Source organism: Humulus lupulus, chromosome 3 (genome assembly GCF_963169125.1).
Source record: "Humulus lupulus chromosome 3, drHumLupu1.1, whole genome shotgun sequence".
NCBI classification, from domain to species: Eukaryota; Viridiplantae; Streptophyta; class Magnoliopsida; order Rosales; family Cannabaceae; genus Humulus; species Humulus lupulus.
Genome location: NC_084795.1, coordinates 14,333,163 through 14,354,408, shown reverse-complemented (window position 1 = coordinate 14,354,408; position 21,246 = coordinate 14,333,163). Strand labels below are relative to the sequence as shown.

Here is a 21,246-nt window from a genome sequence, read left to right as displayed (position 1 = left end):
GGGTTTATATTCTAAAGAATAAGAATGGTGTATTTGAGACATTCAAACAATGGAAAATGCTCATTGAAAACCAAACTGGTAGAAAAATAAAAAGGCTAAGAACTGACAATGGCCTAGAGTATTGTGCAGATGTGTTTATTGAATTTTGCAGAAATGAGGGAATAGCTAGGCAAAAAACTATTGCTAGAACCCCACAACAGAATGGCCTAGCTGAAAGGTTCAATATAACAATATTGGAAAGGGTGAGGTGCATGATGTTAAGTGCAGGCTTACCAAAAGTGTTTTGGGCAGAAGTTGTTAATACAACTGTGTATTTGATCAATAGATGCCCATCTACAGCATTGGGATTCAAGACTCCTAAAGAAGCTTGGTCTGGACATCCTGCAAACTATGAGAATTTGAGAGTGTTTGGCTGTGTCTGTTATGCTCATATAAGACAAGACAAGCTGGAATCAAGGGCTGTGAAATGCATTTTTCTTGGCTATCTGGAAGGTGTAAAAGGTTACAGACTTTGGTGCATGGAATCTAGTTTTAGAAAATGCATTACGAGTAGAGGTGTAACTTTTAATGAGACTGAAATGAGATATAAGCAAGAGAGTGTACAGAGCAGCTCAGAAAAGAACAATATTGAGAGACAAAGATCTCAAGTTGAGGTGGATACTCTCAGATCTGATACTAATGACAAAGAACAAATGGAGATAACTGAATTGAGAAGTGATGCTATTGAAGGTACAAGTAGAGATCAAGAGGTTCAAGATCTTGATGACTACATGTTATCCAGGGACAGAGTTAGAAGGGAAATCAAGCCACCGAAAAGATTTGGATATGCAGACCATATTGCATATGCTCTTAATGTTGCTGAAGAGGAAATTGAGCAAGAACCACTGAGTTATAAGGAAGTTGTGAATAGCAACGATAGCCATTAGTGGATCGAAGTAATGAGAGAGGAAATTAGGTCTTTACATAGAAATGAAACTTGGGAGCTGATTGATAACACTGCAAAGGCCAGAACTATAGCATGTAAATGGGTGTTAAAAAAAAAGGAGGGTATACCTAGGGTTGAGAAGCCTAGATTCAAAGCTAGGCTAGTTGCAAAATGTTTATCACAAAAGGAAGGTGTAGATTCTACTAAGATTTTCTCACCTGTAGTTAAGCACATATCCATTCGAATTGTGTTAGCTCTAGTTGCTTATCATGACTTAGAACTAGAGCAATTGGATGTAAAAACTGCTTTTTTGTATGGAAATCTAGAAGAAGGTATTCTGATGAGGCAACCAGAAGGATTTGAAGAAAGAGGGAAAAAGAACAAGGTGTGTGTAATGTCCCAAGTTCCCTAATGTGGCTTAATGCCATGATTAGGGGGTCAAGAGGGCCATAATTGATTTAATATACGATTATGTAATTATATGCATGATTATGTGAATTATATTATTATATGATGATAATTGCATGCACGTGGGTCCACTTCTTATTAGAAGGACATTTTCGTAATTTTGACCCGTTAAGAGTATAATTATATATTTATGTGTATGTATGTGATATATGTTATTTTATTTTATAATATAATGTAAAATTATATTATATTATAATATAATGTTTTAGATTAAATAAATGTGACAAAATGTATCACATATTGTAACATATAATAGAGAGTTACAATATTTAGATATATGAGATATATCCAAATAATGTAACATATTTGGTGTTACAAATTTGTAACCTCCAAATATTACCCTTTATTGTGTAAATTGTTGTTACACAATATTGAGATGAATTTCATAAAAGCCATATATGATATGGCTGTTAGAGATATGATTTTAACCCCAATAATGTGTTTTGGGAGTTACAAAATCATTTGGGAGGGTTTGGAACCGTTTGGAAAAACAGCACAATTTTTGTGTTGAATTTGGTCAGTGGCCGCGGCCTGTGGGTCAGAGACCAGGGGCCGCGGCCACTAATGTCTCTGGCTGCGGCCACAGGCCAAAAACTGACCAAATTTTCAGTTTTTTCAATATTTGTTGAACGGCACAAAAAACCCAAATAACTCCCAAATCTCCTTTTTAATTCCATATTAATCCAATTAAACATTGGTAACAGCCATGGGGGTTGGTGGAATTTGAAATTCAAAGGGTGTCTCTAAACTCTATAAATAGGAGCCTATAGCTCACTTGTAAGACACGACTTTTCTATCCACTAGAGCACTTGGCTAGAAACACCTTGAGGCTTGATAATTCCAGAAATCTTTTCCAATATCTAACAGAGATCCCTTAGTGCTTGAGTTAGGGGGAAATAAGCTTTTGGACAAAGGTTTTATACCTTGTTCAAGTTGGTGATCCCCAATCCTCTTCACTTAGGTTGTGTAAGTGAGAGTTTGCTTTTGTTTCTGTTCTTCTTTCTATTGCATTGTTTTCTACTTATTCTCTTGTTCCTATTACTTGTATTTCTTGTTCAAAGGTTGTAATCTTCTTTTCTTTATTTCAAACATTTTAGTTTACTTGTAACATTTTGCTTTGAGTTGTATTTCCACCATTCTCTTATTCATCATCATCTTCTCCCTTTCTTTGGTTTATTTGTATTTTCAGTTATAGAGTTGTAACCTTATTTAATCAATCTATATTTACTTGTAATATTATTGCATAGAGTTGTAATATTATAATCATTTCCATTGAGGCAAAACAATATTTTCCTAACAATATATGGGTGAGACCACATTATTATGTGGATATGTTTGAGCTATTCGGCATGAGATGATCCTAGGATGCAAGTTAGCGATTTGGTCATAATAGGGTTAATTACCGGGCTCGGGGTAAGCCTAGGGGTAATTTGATGCTTAGTACATTTCCAGGAATGAGCGGGTAATGGGATATGATTTATTAATTAATTGAGGATATTGGGAGTAACGAGAATTAGAGGACGTTAATTATGATTAACGGGGTATGTGGAAATGATAGCTATGCCCTTGTGATGGCTTTGAAGGATTAATATGGCTTAGGGGCATTTATGTCATTTTGGATATTAGATAGGCTTAAGTAAGATGGCTCTAGAAGGCAGTGGAATTAACTAAGGCAAGAAACAGAGTAGCTCACTCTCTCTCTCTCGATTTTCTTTCTCTCGGTTAACTCTTGAGGCAAAATAGGAGAATTGGAGCTTGAAGTTCTTGAGGCTTGAGACTTAGGATTGTATTGAGCAATTGAAGGGTTCAATTCTGGGATTGAGGTAAGGTTTTCAGCTAGAAATCTCTGGTTTTACTCTGTTTTTAAGGGTATTCTTTTAGCTTTAGAACTTGATTGTGATTTAGATGTTTGTTGATGTTTTAAGTGTTTCTAGGCTTGAGTTTTATTGTTTGAATGGTGGTAATGTTGTGGTGATGATTAATTGTGATATTGGGATTGGTTTGATAAAGATTTGGCTGAGTTAGAATTGAGGAGAATGCAGGGGAGCTGGGTTCGCGGGGTTAAGTCGTGACTTGAATGGATCCCAAAGCCTCCCCTGGGTTCTGTCTCGTAGGCACGCCGCAACCCTCAGGGTCAAGTCACAGCCCGCCCCTGGCACCTAGACAGGGGGGTTTCCTTTCTTGGGGGCACGCCGCGACCCTTGGGGGCAGGACGCGACCCGCCTGTCTTCCTTGTGCCAGGTTGGGTTTTAATGACTTTTAGGCGCGGGTTTTCAATTCTCAAGGCTCGGGATCGAATCTAATAACTATTTTGATAGGATTCGAGGTCCCGCGAGTTGGAGTTTAGTCCATGAACCTTTTATTACTCATTTTATTGATGAGATTTCATATTTGGTTATGATTAGGTGACCGCTAAGGGCCTAAGGACAAGGTCATTCTCTAGGGTTGTTCTTTATTTATTTTACGCTCAAACCTGAGGTAAGAAAACTGCACCCAATATGTGACATACATGATTATTGATGAGGCATGTTGAGTGTTATATATATATGGATATTGGTTGCATTGTAAATGTCTGGCAAAATTGCTTACTTGTGAATGACACTCACTTATTAGTCAGAAACGACAATGGTGTTTAGTACTGGTCGGGAAGTTCTGACTTATCAGTCATGATCGACAATAACACTGAGCGCTGGTCATATAGAATTGACTTATGAGTCAAGAACGACATTAGCGTTCTGACCGCAGGCTGAAATGATTAGATCTAATCAACATGAGCATTAAAAGCTTGACCGACATATTGGTCAAAGAAAACTAAAGCGCTTGACTAGTCTAAGGCTAGTTACTCAGAGACATGGCCAAAAGTCTCAGGTGACTGGAACGTCACATGGCTTAGGGCGCAGGTCCCCAGAGAGACTTATTAGTCATCTATTTAGGGTGCAGGTCCCCAGAGAGACTTATTAGTCATCTATTCAGGGCGCAGGACCATGCACCAAAATAACTAGGTTGATATTTATAATAAGATTTGATTTTTCAAAATCATATTTTATTATTAATATTTCAGATTTATTTTGTAAACCTCAAATTGTTGTTTAATTTCTTTTTAGTCATTGTTTCCCTCTATAAATAAGGACTCTTCTTTCACACTTACCATGTAATTTTTAGGTAGCAAAACTCTACCAAATTTTAGTCTCATTTCTCATATTTTCTCTCTAGAATTTCATGAGAATGTCTAGTATAATAGCCTAACCTTCTTAGGAAGGTTAGGATGATCCTATATGCAATATGACTTTGTTTGGTATTTTTGATTCACCATGTGCTTAAAGTTTATATATTTGAGTGATTTATTTTCTTTCATCTCTACTTCTTCATCTTGTTATCTATATTTATGTTTAATAATAGTATATAGATTTTGTCATGCACCTTCTATGTATTATCAAATTAGTAAAAATAATATCGATAATATCTTTATCATTTTCTCCATCTCATTCAAAGATCTTGGACCAGCTAGCAAGATTTTGGGGATGGAAATAAAAAGAAATAGAAAGAGTAAGATGTTGTATCTAAATCAAGAAGGGTATCTCAAAAAGGTACTAGACAGATTTGGAATGACAAACTCCAAGGCTGTGGTAACACCTTTGGCTCAACACTTCAAACTCAGTATGACTCAGAAGCATCAAGATGATGCTGATAGAAACTATATGGCGGCTGTACCATATGCTAGTGCTGTAGGATCAGTCATGTATGCCATGGTCTGTACAAGACCAGATTCGACTTATGCACTTAGCATGGTGAGTAGATTCATGGCAGACCCAGGAAATGAACATTGGCAAGCTCTTAAATGGATTTTGAGATACATTAAGGGATCCATCACTAAGGGTTTAGTTTTTGGTGGGGAAAAACAAATCTAGAATGACCTGAACAGTGTGAAAGGATATGTTGATTCAGGTTATGCTGGTTGTTTGGACACCAGAAATCGATTACTAGATACATCTTTACTGCATTTGGTACAACTGTGAGTTGGAAGGGTACATTGCAGAAAGTTGTAGCTTTATCTACAACTGAGGCAGAATATATTGCTATAACTGAGGCAGTTAAAGAAGCTTTGTGGATGAAGGGACTGATTGAAGAATTAAGGATTTGACAAAGAGCTATGACAATATTTTGTGATAGTCAAAGTGCAATTCAGTTGTCAAAGAATCATGTCCATCATGAGAGGACAAAGCACATTGATATTAAGTTGCATTTTATCAGAGAGATCATTCAAGAAGGGACTGCTTTGATTGATAAAATATCTACATTTGATAATCCTATAGACATGATCACAAAATCATTACCAAGCAGTAAGTTTGAACACTGCTTGAATCTTATTGGACTAAAATGCAGCTAAGCCCTTTCGGGGTCGGGGGAGCAAACTTAAGGCAAAGTTATAATCAGGTGAAGAATTTGTGGAAGTGATTAGAACTTTTGACATGTGTCATGTTGTAACTAACTAGTCTTAAGTCTTGACAATTATGTTAGTTACTTGTCCTAAAGCTATATATACTTGTACACTTGCTCATTTTTAAAGTAGTAAAAATTCTATAATACTCAGAGTGAGCTTGAGAGATACAGAAGAGAGAGGCTAAAGCAAGAGAGTTATCTTAAGGCTGTAAAGGTTGATCTTGTTTGTAACTTGAAGCTGATAAGGAATAAAAGAAATGTTTGCTCCCCGAGGATGATTCTCTGTTCTTGTGAGCTCTAAGAAACGACAACAGATTGTGAAACGACATTAAAATGATAATACATTAAAATAATAAATGACAACTAGCTATCCCTAGCCACTAGATGTTTTATTTTCAATTTATTTAAAAAAAAAAGATTAATCATGTTGGAAAATCTCATTTGTTTGAAGCATAGGCAAATGTCTTATTATTCAATTGCTTCTATTGTATGCAATTGATTTGTGTATTGCATTAGTTATGCTTAACTAAACCATCACTTAAAAATGAAATTAGTATAAAATGCTTACAATTTTGGTATTAATACATTCATTATATCTGGATATCTTGATATAACTTGACAAAGTTCTATTTCAAAGGGTCTTTGATAGAATTTGCTAGAAATATGCTTAATTTTTTTTCTTCCCATTCTTTATGCAGCAGACAGAACTAAAAGCATGTTTAGAAATTTGACTGTATTTGAAATGAGGATTGAAGTTAACTTAATCATCCAAAACCTTCTTCTAAGTTTCAAGTTGAATAATATTTTTAACTTTTCTCCATAAATATTGCATAACCAATATTCTTTGGTAGTTGCAGTTGTGAATCCGCATTATGATGGATCATTTTGTAACCAACTTAGTAAATGTTATTTATCAACCTTTGGTACAGTCCCTAGAATAGAGCTAACTCTTAAAAGGTGGACATTCGCTAATTTTCACCAAACCACTATAAATCTAGTATCATTGAAATACTCACTTCTTTTATTTAAGTAGTCACTACTTTCGCTCATATATTCACAACCATGATTTGAGTGTTTGCTCATCTTTTTAGTACTTGTTGGTTTCTTGTGGCACCAAAATCCTCCATCAAAAAGAATTATATCACAGTCGATGTATTTAGCTATGTGATAGATCTCATGTGATGAAACTCACCAAATAAATTTGTGGTGTAGTGAAGAAAAATTGTCATTGACTGATACACAAGTTATTCTCTTTAGCTTATTTTTCTGTTAAAGTTGTTACATTAGTTGTTTAGTTGTAAAGCTGTTATTACAGCTGAAGATTAGAAAATTGTTTTCTTTTAATCAATTCTTGTAACACCTTGTAAGTACTCATCTATAAATAAAGACAGTCCGCATTTTTCTGGTTGTGATTATGAAACAACCTTCTGAGGAATTTTACTCAATTTTTCTCTAAATAGTTCTTGTTTCTTTAGTTCTTTTATGGTATCAGAGCCACTGACTAAGGTCATCCATGGCATTCGTACCCACAGGTTCTCCTACTTCTGAAATTCCCACTACTGAGCTCAATGCTTCTCGACAATCTACTTCATCTGTTCCAACAATTGCTTCCATTTCCAATACTTTTGGATCTTGGAACCCCTTCTCCAATTCTCTCAATTCCTCTCTCATTGTCAAACTCGACAAATTGAATTTTCTCTCTTGGAAATCCTAGGTTATACCCACAGTCATCGGCCATGTCCTTGAAGATCTCCTCCTCACTGATTCTTCCCCGGTTCTGAAACTCACTGATGGATCTATTAACCCTTAATACACATTATGGAGAAGAAAGGATCAACTTTTGCTTTCTTGGCTTTGGTCCTCCATGACAGATGGTCTTCTTGCTTCTATTACCACATTCACCACCTCCTACTCCATGTGGCGAGCCCTAGAAAAACGATTTGCCAGTCAATCCAAAGCTCGAATACTCCAAATCAAGGGACAACTTTCTCACATTCAGAAAGGTCATCTTTCTATTTCTGAATATGGTGATAAAGTGAAGCTTCTTTGCGATAGTTTGTCTATAGTTGGCTGCCCAATTTCTGATGATGACATGGTAATGCACCTTCTTGATGGTCTTGGCCCTGAGTTTGATCCTGTTGTCTCAGGTATCAGCTCCCGGAGTGACTCCCTTTCATTTGAAGCTGTCCAAGCCTTATTGATGTCTCATGAAAATCGATTAGAGAGGCATCATTCAGTCAATGACCTCAATTTGAAAATGTCTGCCAATCTCTCTGTTGCTCCTTCAAGAAACTACTCCAACACCATTTATAGGTCTCCCAATGTCCATAGTCGTAACACACATACAGATTTTGGCCCAAGAAATTTTGGTCGTCCCCCTCTAGGTTACCCTCCCACATTCAATCGCCTCTTCTATTAAGTATGCCTCAAAGCTGGCCACTCGGCTACTGTTTGCCACTATAGGTTCGACAAGAACTTTGTTACCCCAAAGCCTAGTGTCTCTCAGCCACATGCCTATCTCAGTGAGAAAGACTGTGAGTATGACCCTCAAGCTCATGTTACAACATCTGTTGCTGATTTTGGCGATCCAAATGACTGGTATGTCGATTCCAGAGCTACAAATCATGTTGCTTTTGGTATGGAAAACTTGGATTCCGCAGCTCTATACAATGGGTTTGAAGCTCTTGCAGCTGGCAATGGAAAGAAGCTTCTTATCTCTCACATTGGTAAAGCCACTCTTCCCTCTTCCTCTATTTGTCCTTTAAAGTTAAATTCAGTTTTAAAGGTTCTTGAAATTACTAAGAATTTGGTTAGTGTTTCAAAACTCACCAAGGATAATGATGTTTATGTGGAGTTTCACAAAACTTCCTGCTTTGTTAAGGACAAACACATGGGGACTGTATTGCTCAAAGGGAAGACTAAAGGAGGACTCTACTTGCTTGGGAATGCTGCTGATGACAAAGGATCAACACTTCAGTGCAATCTAACTACTATTAATAGTTCTTTTTTTGGTTCTTGTCCTAGTGTCGATAAAGTGACCTCATACTCTTGTATTGATTTGAAAAGTAATAATAAAGAGTTAGATACTTCTTTTTCGTATGAAAGTTTTGTCTCTACTATCGTTCAAGATATCAATTTATGACACTCCAAACATGGGCATCCAGCCCCTCGCACACTCACCAAAATACTGTCAACAATTCCTCATTCGGGGTCCCTTAAAAGCTTAAATTTTTTTGAGGCTTGTCAAAAGGGAAAGAGCCATCGACTTCCCTTTCCCCTGTCTACAAGTAGAGCCACTAAACCCCTTGAATTGATCCATACAGATTTAGAGGGATCAGCTCATGTCTCTTCAATTGAAGGTTTTCAATATTATGTTCACTTTGTGGATGATTTCAGCTGTTACACTTGGATTTTTCCATTGATGCTGAAGTCTCAAGCTCTTGATGTGTTCAAGCAGATTGGGGTTGTGAATATAGGCCTTTTGCTCGTTTCTTGATTGACCAAGGTATTAAGTTTCAACATCCTTGTCCGCATATTCACGAACAAAATGGACGTGCTAAAAGAAAACATCGACACATTACCGAAACAGGTCTCACTCTTCTAGCACAATTCGGCTTGGACCTTTCCTATGGTGGCATGCCGTTCAAGCTGCGGTCTATTCTATTAACAGGCTGCCTACCTCTGTTTTGGATGGCATCTCTCCGTTTGAGTCCTTATTTTGCAATGTGCCGGACTATCACTTTCTCAAGACATTCGGGTGTGCTTGCTACCCACATTTACGACCTTTCTACAGCCACAAACTTCATTTTAGAACAGAACAATGTATATTTCTTGGTTAGTCTTTGAAACACAAAGGTTATCTGTAATGCCCCGAATTCTCTGATGTGTTTAACGGCGTGAATAGTAGGCCGGGAGGGCCATACTTGCTTAATTATGTTATTAACTGATAAAATGCATGTATATGTTGATTATATTATAATATGATGTGAAATGCATGCATGTGAGTCCATATTTTTAATTACAAGGGTGTGATGGTAATTTGGCCCGTTGAGGGTAAATTGTTTATTTGGATGCATGTTGGTGATATATTTTAAGACCACATTATGATGTTGGTTTGTTCGAGCTATTCGGCATGAGACGATCATGGTATGTTAATTATTGGTTTGGTCATAACAGGCTTAAGCTCGGGGCTCAGGGTGAGTCTCGGGGTGTTCTAATGATTAGAATGTTACCGGGCGTTAAAGGGTAACGGGATGTGAATTATTGGTGTTTGAGAATATTGAGATTAGCAGGAATTGGGAAGCGTTAATTATGATTAACGAGATAAGTAGAAAGTACCAATTTTACCCTTGAAATGATTTTAGAAGCCTTAAATGACCTAGGGTTATTTAGGTCATTTGGTTTGGATATATGTGAAGTTTTAGATGGTTGTAGAAACAGAACAAAAACAGAGCAAGAACTTCCTTTCCCGTACATCCATTTCTCTCTTTTCTTCTTTGGAGTTTTTGAGCTCAAAGTGTGGGATCAAGCTAGGAAATCAAGGGGCTAAGGTTGTAGACTTGGTTCAGCCATTGAAGAGGGTTTGATTTCGAATTTGAGGTGAGTTTCAGCCATAACTTTCTGGTTTATCTCTGTTTTAGTTTTGAGTTTTCAGCTTGTGATCATTTGGTGGATAGTTGGAATTAAAGGGAGTTAGGTTGAAGTTTAGCTTGGGTTTTGATGAGGGAGAGTTATGGGTGATGTTTAGAGGTTAAATTGGGTGTTAGGTTGGTGTTTTGAGTTGGTTTGAAGGGCTGGTTCCAAGGGAAAACGCAGGAGGAGGTTTGTTGGTGTGTGCTGAATTCTGGGCTATTTTGCATATTGAGCCGCGGCCTGGCATAGGTGAGTCGCAGCCCATGGCGCCTGTCAGGATGTGGCCGCCTCTGTTTGGGGGCGCGCCGCGGTGCAGTTGGGGAGGGCCGCGACCCAACAGGGCAATATTGGTCAGATTAGTGTTTTTAGCTTGGGATTCAAGTCTAAGGCCTCGGGGTTGAACCTACTACCCGGTTGAGTAGTGTTTGAGGTCCCGGAGGTTAAGTTTTGGTTTGGGAACCTTTTATTATTCATTTTATTGATGGAATACCATAATTGGTTATGATCAGGTAACCGCTAAAAGACCAAAAGGTTGATCGTTCTCAAGGGTCGTTCTTTTATTCATTCTTGCTCGAACCAGATGCAAGAAAACTGCACCCCAAGTGTGACATGCATGGATATTCATGAGGCATGCTGGTTGTGTAAATATGGACTTGGATTGAATATAGAATGTTAAGCATATGTTGTTCACTTGTGCATGGTACTGACTCATTAGTCAGATTTGGCAAAGGTGCTAGTATCAACTGTGAAGCTGTGATTTATTAGTCAGGTTCGGCAGTGGTACTGGGCACTGGTCACATTGAGCTGACTCATTAGTCAGGACGGCCTTAGCGTGTTAACGCAAGCCAATAAAGATTAGATCTAATCGACTATCAGCATTGAATGACTCAAGGAGCATTAATGCCAGACCGACTCCGAGGGTCGATGAATGAAATAAGCGCTTGGAGGCTAGTGGCTTACCTAGCAGCCACTCTCCCATTTGAGACAGTTACATGCTCGCCAGTCACTCAGTATGGTTTACCAGAACCTGTTGAAGGCTAGTGGCTTACCTAGCAGCCACTCTTCCATTTGAATTAGTGACTTGCTTGTCAGTCACTCAGTATGGTTTATCAGGACCTCATGTGATGTTCACTAATTTGTTTGAAAGCTTTATGCTCAGTGTGATTATAATGATAATCATTTGATAATGCTTATGTATAGTGTTATGTTTTCTTGCTGGGCTTTGGCTCATGGGTGCTATGTGGTGCAGGTAAAGGAAAAGAAAAGCTCACCTAGCCTTGAGTGGAGAGCTTAGGTGGTGATGTGTACATATGCGGCCGCTTGACCACCACGGCCAAGGAGTTCTCAGAGGAACTAGAGGGTTTACTCTATTTTTGCCGCTTAGGTCGGCGGGATTGTAAATTTAAAACAGTAATGACCATTTTGTACTGAAAGCAACTTGTAAATGTTTTGATTAGCTTTGCAGAGCAGTTTGTAATGAAAATATCCATTTCCCTTTTTATTGGTTTTATACCTTAACCTGTTAACTACACTTAGAGCACGTTTTTGACCAAAGGACTCGGGTAGCGAGTCAAATTTCCGGTCCACCGTTCACTAGGGTAACTGTTCTGGGGTAACCAGGGCGTTACACTATCTCTGCCAAAGTCCAGCTGGCCGAATTTATATAGCTCGAAATGTAGTCTTTGATGAGACATCATTTCCTGCATTCAAACAGAGCTACTCCTCTCAGGTACAAGACTCTTAACCTACATTGTTTCCATTTGCAACATTTAGTACTTAACCCCATGTTTTGCTACTAATGTTAACTCATTTGTCCCTACTCCTGAGCAAACTTCTACACCACTCGCTGTAGTCATTCCTGCCACAACACCTACGGTTGAGCCATCTCTTTCTTCTGAAATACCAGCACCTATTGCAGTCCCTACTGCCTCGACAACTGCAGCTTTAGTCCCACCACTTTCAACAGTACCAGCCTGAACACATACTATGGCCACATGTTCTTAACATGGCATTCAGAAACCCAAAGCCTACTCGGTAACAAAGCACCGTTTGCTTGAATCTTTGTTGCCTCGAGAACCCACACCCACCAAGCAGGCTTTGGCACATCCCGAGTGGTACAAGTCAATGCAACAAGAATATAAGGCCCTAATGCAAACATATACATGGACTCTTGTTCCATATCACTCGGAGATGAATCTTGTTGGCAACAAATGGGTATTCTGTGTCAAATTGAATCCTGATGGTACACTTGATCGATACAAGTCACGATTGGTTGCAAAAGGTTATCTCCAAACACCCGATATTGATTATGAAGACACCTTCAGTCCGGTTGTCAAACCTGCCACAGTGAGGGTTGTTCTTACACTTGTTATTACCACTAATTGGGATGTAAGGTAGCTTGATGTCTCAAATGCTTTTCTCAATGGCCATCTAAGTGAGACAGTGTTTATGCAGCAACCACAAGGATTTGTGGATCCAAAAAAACCAACCCATGTGTGTAAGTTGAATAAAGCACTTTATGGATTGAAACAAGCTCATAGAGCTTGGAATGATAAACTCAAGCAAGTGTTGTTTCAGTGGGGTTTCAAAGCCTCTAAATTAGTATATGTTGTATATGGCTTGGGACAACAACTTGTCATTTTATTAGTATATGTTGATGATATACTAATCACAGGACCCAACAAATCTCTTATTGCCTCTGTTATTACAGATTTAAACAAGTCTTTTTCACTAAAAGACGTGGGCTCGGTTCACTATTTCTTAGGTGTGAAATTTGTAAAACCTCTGCTGGGTTGTATCTATCCTAGACTAAATATGTCACTGACCTTTTGGTCAAACTCAACATGGAAGGAGTTAAGTCTGCCCCTGGTCCGATTAGTTCGGCTCATAAACTTTCTCTGACTCAAGGTGTACCATTTGTCGATGCTTCTCTCTATAGAAATACGATGGGGGCTCTACAATACCTCACTCTCACAATAACAACTGTTGCCTTTATCATTAAGAAGCTTAGTCAATTCATTCATGCTCCAATTGATGTGCATTGGGAAGCATGCAAACAACTGCTGCGATATTTGAAGGGTACCATTACTGATGGCCTGCTTCTACGACCAGCTGCTTCTATGTCTCTTCATGGCTACTCTGATGTAGATTGGGCAAGCTGCCTTGATGATTGACGATCTGTTGGTGGTTACGCCATCTTCTTAGGAGGAAACTTGGTGTGTTGGTCTGCCAAAAAGCAATAAGTTGTAGCACGATCTAGCATAGAGATTGAGTTCCGCGCCTTAGCAAATGCTTGTGCAGAGGTAAAGTGGTTAGTGTCTTTGTTATCTAAATTACATGTTTCTTTAGCTGAGCCACCTATCATATGGGTAGACAATCAAAGTGCAACTGCCTTAGCTGCTAACCCAATGTTTCATGCATGCTCTAAGCACATCAAGATAGATCTTCACTTTGTTAGAGACCAAATTGTGGAGAAATCTCTTGTTGTTCGTTATGTACCATCTGTGGACCAAATTGCAGATGTATTGACTAAACCACTGCCTATTGATCGCTTTCAGTACCTCAAAATCCAAGCTGAAAGTGGTTCAAACACCCTTTCGCTTGAGGGGGGATGATAACCATAACACAAATTGTTCTCTTTAGCTTTCTTTTTTGTTAAAGTTGTTATATTAGTTGTTTAGTTGTAACCTTCTGAGGAATTTTATTCAAATTTTCTCTAAATAGTTCTTGTTTCTTTAGTTCCTTTATTGAGAAACAATTTTATTATTTTTCTTTTTCTTGGAGAGGTTAAAGAGCAGATTGTTTATTCATTTCTAATTGTTGCAGAAAATTGGCTCAACATGGCCAGACTGCCAATGTAATTTATCAAACAAATTAATGAAACTGCTGCTTCCTACATTAATTTCGCATCCTCGTTCTTTGACATAGCTTTTCACTCTTGTCTGCATAGCTCTCTAGTAACTAGCCTCCCCACTCCTTTATTCTGTCTCCAGCTAAAGATGCCTGCATTTCATCACTCTCAAGTTATAACTGCATGTTTTGCACTTAGTGGCTTTCGTTTATAATTGAAATATCTAATCATCAATTCATTGTGAAAAATGGAGCATCTTTCAGTTTCATAATTAGTATTTTTAGACAGCATAGGCCTAGACGAGAACAATGAAAATAACTAACCTCTTTGTTCCAATTGGTTCTATACACTATCCAGAATATAACACCAGTCTGCAGCACAGTTCCCGCCAGCATTCCATACCAAATTCCCTGGCAGTTGCAAGATCAAGAAAAATGAGCGTTTCAGTTCTTCTACTGGACAAAAGATAAGGCTAATAAGGTATGATTTTCAAGTTTCAAGCAACATGAGAGAAATGTTACTTACTGTGATACCCATGTTGAGTTTGTAACCCAAAACTAGGCCCAAAGGGATTCCAAACACATAATAGCAAGCAATGTTCACGTAAGCCACTGCAGCTTGCCATCCAGCTCCAATGGCAACCCCTGAGTTGGCATCAAAGTGAAAAAACATGAAAGGGGTACATGTTGATACAGTTCTCATCGTTATGAACAATGGCGAAGTGAAATATATGATGCTAACTAGGGAAACAGTTAAAGGCACTTACCTGAGAGTGTGGGTTGAATGTTGTTGATAAGAATAGAGACAGCAAGCACTGGTGTGAGATCCTTGACTACATTCTGAACTTGAGTGTCAATGGAAAATATGGCGGGATATTGATTCCTGGAGACAATGAGGAGAAGCGCTAGGAGAAGACCACATATAAACGAAGTTACTACAGCCACCACCACTGAGAATTTTGCTGTTCTTGGGTGAGCTGCCCCTAACTCGTTTGATATTCTCACACTACAGTACAAACCAATATCATCAATTCATTTTGTGCATTCACACTAAAGTTATCAACATATGTAAATTTTATTTTTACGAATGAAATCCAAGTCACTAATCATTCTAGTTCTGTATGAACTTACCTAATAGCTGCATTCATGCCTACGGATACCATGATTGTCCAGTCTAATATGTTCATGCTGCAAATTAGACATAAATTAGTTTGAAGAACATAACAAGAATAATGCGTGAACATTGAGAAAAAGGACACTAAATAATTTATATGTAGACACAAATTACAAGATGGTGATAAACTTGTCTAAAGCAAATAATATATCACCTCCATGGTGACACAAACATGCTCTGTTACTGGCCAATTTAATTGCGTAATTAAAAAAAATTACACCTTAAAAAGAAAAAAAATGTAATATAAATAGCTGTCCTATTGTCTTTATTCTTGGGATATCCCTAACCCTACAACCAGCCGAATTACTTCCCACAAAAAAATAAAATAGGTTATTTAGGATTTTTGACTCCAAAATATGACATATACATTATCATGTCCCTGATTTTTTGGACTGTTAAAATTCTTTAAAGTGGACCTTCCGTCTAATTTTGTCTAATGTGACTAACATCATGCTTACTTGACTCTTTATTTTGTTGATGTGTCTTGACCATGCCAGTATTAAATTTTTTTTTATTAAAATTAATAAATTCAAAATAAATCATAGTTTATAAAAAAATTAATTTTGTAAGTTTTTATTTAATTTAAATTATTTGTAGTGTAATGATTTATTTAAAATCTATTAATTTTTAATAAAAAAAGAGTTTTTTAATTTTTTAAATTACATATGTGGTATTGATGTGACCAAAACACATCAACAAACAAAGAAATACATTAATATGCCGTTAGTTAAATTAGATAAAATTGGATAAAAATCTCATTTTACAATATAGTGAAAAGTTTGAGAAAATTTTTAACATTAAAAAAAATAAAGCATAAATTATAATTTAGGGGGACAAAAATTCTAAATAGCCCCTAAAATAAAACACGTGGAAGTTGTGAGAATACTCACGTGGTAGTTGGTACTCCATATAACCTTTCTTTGCTACCAATATAAAAACCTCGTGGTACTCGTTCGCTCACACCGCTCTACAGCCCCTACCACCCACGTTACACTATCTGTAGCCGTGTCTTTTCTAAATATTAATGTAGAATTGGCCATATATTTATATGGACGATAACTTCTAATGAGCTACAGCTTATTCGCTTAGATTGCTTTATCTTGTATTTTAGCTAATTGCTTTTGCCCACGTGAGTCTGTCACACATCCCGATCTCGCCAGGTTTCGATGACTGATAGATTTTAGGCATTATATGTGGGGCTAAATCAAAAAAATAATTACACATTACATACTAAATAAAAAAAATATTGTTTGTGATTTTTCCCAAAATACCCTTCTTATATTTCTCTTTTCTCTCTCTCTTTCATTTTTCTCGTATCTTTTTATTTAGGTATCCACATTTTCATCATAGGAATGAGCTCTCATGGGGACCACACTCTTAATAGGGGCGAGGAATCCTTATCTAAATAGGAAACGAGTTAGGTAAAATGATAATTTTTAATCACTGAATATTAAATGGAGTAGAAATAGAGATGACACTCACCGTTCCAACAAGGCTCGTTTAAATTATTATATACTTTTGTAATATTTATATGTATTTAATATTTGTCTTTATATATTATTGTAGTATATTACTAGTTTTTTAAAATTTAAAATTTTATTTGGCATAATGTTTAGTATTTTAAATCATAAATACCGTACAATGTTTTAATTTACATAATATTTACTATTTTATTATAAAATTAATTTTTTTAAATAAATGAGTTCTTGTTAGGATTTCCCACCCCAATAGAGGACTCCCCACCTCGTCCCTGATGGGAAATAAGTGGGGATGGGGCGAGCACAGGAAGGAGACAGAGATTAAAATTATAAAATGAGGACTGGGACGGGGGGAGCACTCCCTGCCAATTCCCCGCCCTGTGAGTAGGGCTGGCAATTTTCGATACGACACGATGACACGACTCGAAAATGACACGAAATAAATGGGTTTGGGTGACACATTTAATTTTCGTGTCATAATCGTGTCGACACGTTTAACACGTTTATTAAACTTGTCATTTTCGGGTCAACCCGCTTAACCCGAAAATGACACGCTTAAGACACGTTTAAGATTATATAAACATTTTAATTTATTTATATTATGTTAATCGTGTCAATTTCGTGTCGTGTCATTACACGTTTAATTGTGTATTAATCGTGTCAGTTTTAGATTTGTGTCAAATGACAAATTTATTAAACGTGTTATCGTGTCGACACGTGTGACCCGCTAAGATAATCGTGTCGTGTACGGGTTTGGATTTCTGACACAAATAATAATCGTGTCGTGTACGGGTTTACTCTAATCGTGTCGTGTCATAATCGTGTCGACACGATAACACGAATTGCCACCCCTACCTGTGAGCATCACTACTTCTACCTACAAAAGCCACAACACTGCCCTCACAACTCATTATTGTGAAAAAATGTTCAGAATCATCCTTCACCACGAGGAGGAGCTATGCCATTACTGTGGAAGGTAGACCTCTATTAACACCATCTCCTCTCACCTTGAAGCACATTAATACCATTAATTTTTCTTGATGATTCAAAGCTTAAATTAATAAAACTTTAAGTTAAAACACTAATATATACATTTCGAACAAATCTGAGCATGATTTTTTGGATTTTTTTTTTGTTCAGATCTGAAATTTGCAGAAATTCGATACCCAACTCGATGGAACCTTAAAAATCAAGATTTTTGTGAAAAAAGGATTTGCCTTAATGCAACTCGATGGGACCTTAAAAATCAAGATTTTTGTGAAAAAAATGATCTGTCTCGATGAAATTCGATGCCACCTCCATAGACCTCGATGCACCTTAGTGCAATTCATTGAACATGCATAATTTTTCACTCAAGTGTCCGTTTGAGGTGATTTTTTTTTAATTTGAGTATTTTTTTTGAGATCTACATGTTTGAGATATTTATATACATATTTGAGATGTTAAAAGCTTAAAAACATACCCAAATTCAAAAAATTTGGGGTATTTTAAAAAAAAAATCACCTCAAGCGGACACTCAATTGAAAAGTTATGCATTTTTATGAATTACATTGAGGTGTGTCGAATTTCATCAAGGTAGATCATTTTTTTCATGAAAATCATGATTTAAGGGCCCATCGAGCAGAGCATCGAGGTGTATCGAGTTTTCTATAAATTTTTACGTTTCAAATCTAAAAAAATTGAAGAAAAAAAAAGTAAAAAAATCATGACAAGATCTGTTCAAAATGTATAAACTAGTGTCTTAAGTGAAATTTTAGTGGGTTTTAGTTTTAAATCATTAAAATCTATCGTGGGTATTTTTTTTTTATCGCCATAGATTACTTATGAGAGATGAGAAATGGAGGGGGAAAGAGAGAAGAGAAAACTAAGAAAAAAATAGAAGTGGGTGAGTGGTGATGGAGGGGCATCTTTGGCCTTAGCGATGGTGGCAGTGGGAGGAGAAGAGTGAACTAGAAAGAGAGATGAAAGAAATAATAAGAGGTACATTTTTTAAAACAAGTAAAATAGTCGCATGAAAATGTGGTATGCAAATAAGAATTCATTTTTTTTTGTTATAAGCGACCTCATGAAGAATAAAAATTTTAATTTCCCAAAAGAAACCCTGCATTTTTGTGAAATGCAGTGAAAGATTGAAGGTTTGAAACTTTATATGACTCCTATAAACTAATTGAAACATCTCCGACAAAAGCATTGACAAAAAGTTGCATCATTTTAGGTCCATACATTTTACCTTATAAAATCCAGAATGCTACTCTACATAAAATCCAGTCAAAAGGTGTGATAAGTTTAATATATTTTTATAAAGCGGGGATGTGGGCGTAATTTTCGTAAATACCACACTAAATAGACAAATGGGATAATCGAATTAATATATATTAATTGGAAAAGAAAGAAGGAAAAAAAAAGACATACCATATCGACATAGCATCCACAGAGACTTGTGCATTCTTGAGATATCCAGCAAAGATAATAAGTGCCATAAAGTACCATAGCTCCAAACTGCACAAGTATGCAAAATTACACTTGATAAAGTTCCCATGCAAAGTATTCACAAATGGCGGTCCTCTTTTTACAAATAATTATATATGTATACACATCATATTTCATATACACCGTAACACATACAATCATGGGCTATATTTTTATATCATATTGCCAAAAAAAAAGTTTAATAAAGTGTGTTTTTTTGAGGATAAAGTTTTAAATCATATTTTGTCTATATATGAATTAACTACTTTTCAATTACTAACCAAAGCATTATGGCGGAAGCGAGCGATAGTTTAACAAAACCCCAAAGATTGTGAAAGGCCTTCCACGAAAAGCCAGACCAAGCCTCACCACAAGTCCCACTGAAGATGTAAAGGAGCTGAGCCACCACTATAAACCACCACGACGTGTTCATCACCACGGCGGCTCCGACCAAACCCCACCCCAGCTTCAGCACAAATAGCCAGCTGAAAAACGTGTGGAGAACCAGAGCAATCGCCGCAATTGCCGCCATAACCATGATCTTGCTCTGCGCTTGTAAGAACTTGGCAATCGGAAAGTTCATCGCGTAGGCGAAGATCTCCGGAACCATATACAGACAGAAAACACCAGTCGCCTTCGAAATCTCCGGCGTCTGCCCTATCAGTAGCAAAATCGGCTCCGCGAATATGTAGAACAAGCTCAGTATTAAGCCTGTTACGATTAGGACGATCCATGATCTCTGCATATAGATCCCCATCATATTCAGCTGACCGGCCCCAAATGCTTGCCCGCATAGCGTTTCCAATGCGCTCCCCATTCCGAGCTTCAATTCAATCAAAACCCAAACTCAAACTCAAATTCAAAATCAATTTTATATAAATTCATTTAAATATTCGCGTACCAACACGCCGAAGGTGAACCCAGAGATGACGAAGTTCTGGATAGAAACGGCGGCGAGTTCAAGAGTGCCGATATGGCCGGAGAACACTTGAGTGATGGCGCCAAGGGAGTATTGACAAACAGAAGTGAAAATGGCGGGACCGGCGATGTACCATAGCTTCTTTGTTTCGATAGAAAATTCTTTGAAGAAACTACGGGCATCGTTAATCGGCTCGATGTCGTCGGCGTCGGCGGTGAATGAGGAAGTGAACGAAGTAGATCTTGGTTTACCACCATAGCCACCGCCTAAGCTTTGGTGGTGATCTTCCTCTTCTCTTCTGGAGAGAAGTGGATGCCTGTTATCCTCCTCCATTACTGATTTTGAATGAACAATTAAATTAGTATAGAGAGTCGTGAAGAAAACAATAATAGTCCATACTTATATCAATATTTATATATGGCTACCAAATTTATTATATTTCTATTTAAATTAAATTTACTGATCGAGTTGGTATGAAATATACCAATATAAATAAATGATGGTAGTTGTAAAATTCAACTATTTTTTAAAGTTATTTTATAATCTACATTATTTTTTTATAATTCTTTTGAAAATGGTTTCTATAAGAAACGCAATTTTTGTCAAAATTTTTATATAATTGTTAATTGATAAAAGAATTTAGCCTGCTAGGAGAAAATTTTAGACAATCAATCAAAACATTTAGGCCATTTGTAGATTTTTTAAGCAGATGTTATTTTGTAAAAAAAATTATGAAAATTAGTGAGAACGCAAAACCAATTATTTTAAAGGTCACTATCTATCTACATTCACATGTAAAAGGTTTTTTTTTCTTTTTTCTTTTCATTTTACAAATAAATTATATGAAATGATATGGTTATGTTGATTTTGACAGAGATGTCACAGAGATATT

General features: G+C 36.9%; 1 protein-coding gene across 1 annotated transcript; it reads right to left on the bottom strand.

The window, feature by feature from the left end:
• Positions 1–14,251: 14,251 nt before the first annotated feature.
• Positions 14,252–20,747, bottom strand: LOC133822170 (protein DETOXIFICATION 30-like). The gene is made up of 8 exons (XM_062254414.1): positions 20,337–20,747; positions 19,717–20,258; positions 19,379–19,465; positions 15,446–15,502; positions 15,082–15,320; positions 14,841–14,959; positions 14,639–14,725; positions 14,252–14,467 (listed from the first exon to the last, which is right to left on the bottom strand). The coding sequence occupies exons 1-8, from the start codon at positions 20,685–20,687 to the stop codon at positions 14,426–14,428; spliced, it is 1,524 nt and encodes a 507-aa protein (XP_062110398.1). The 5' UTR covers positions 20,688–20,747; the 3' UTR covers positions 14,252–14,425.
• Between the last annotated feature and the right edge of the window lie 499 nt (positions 20,748–21,246).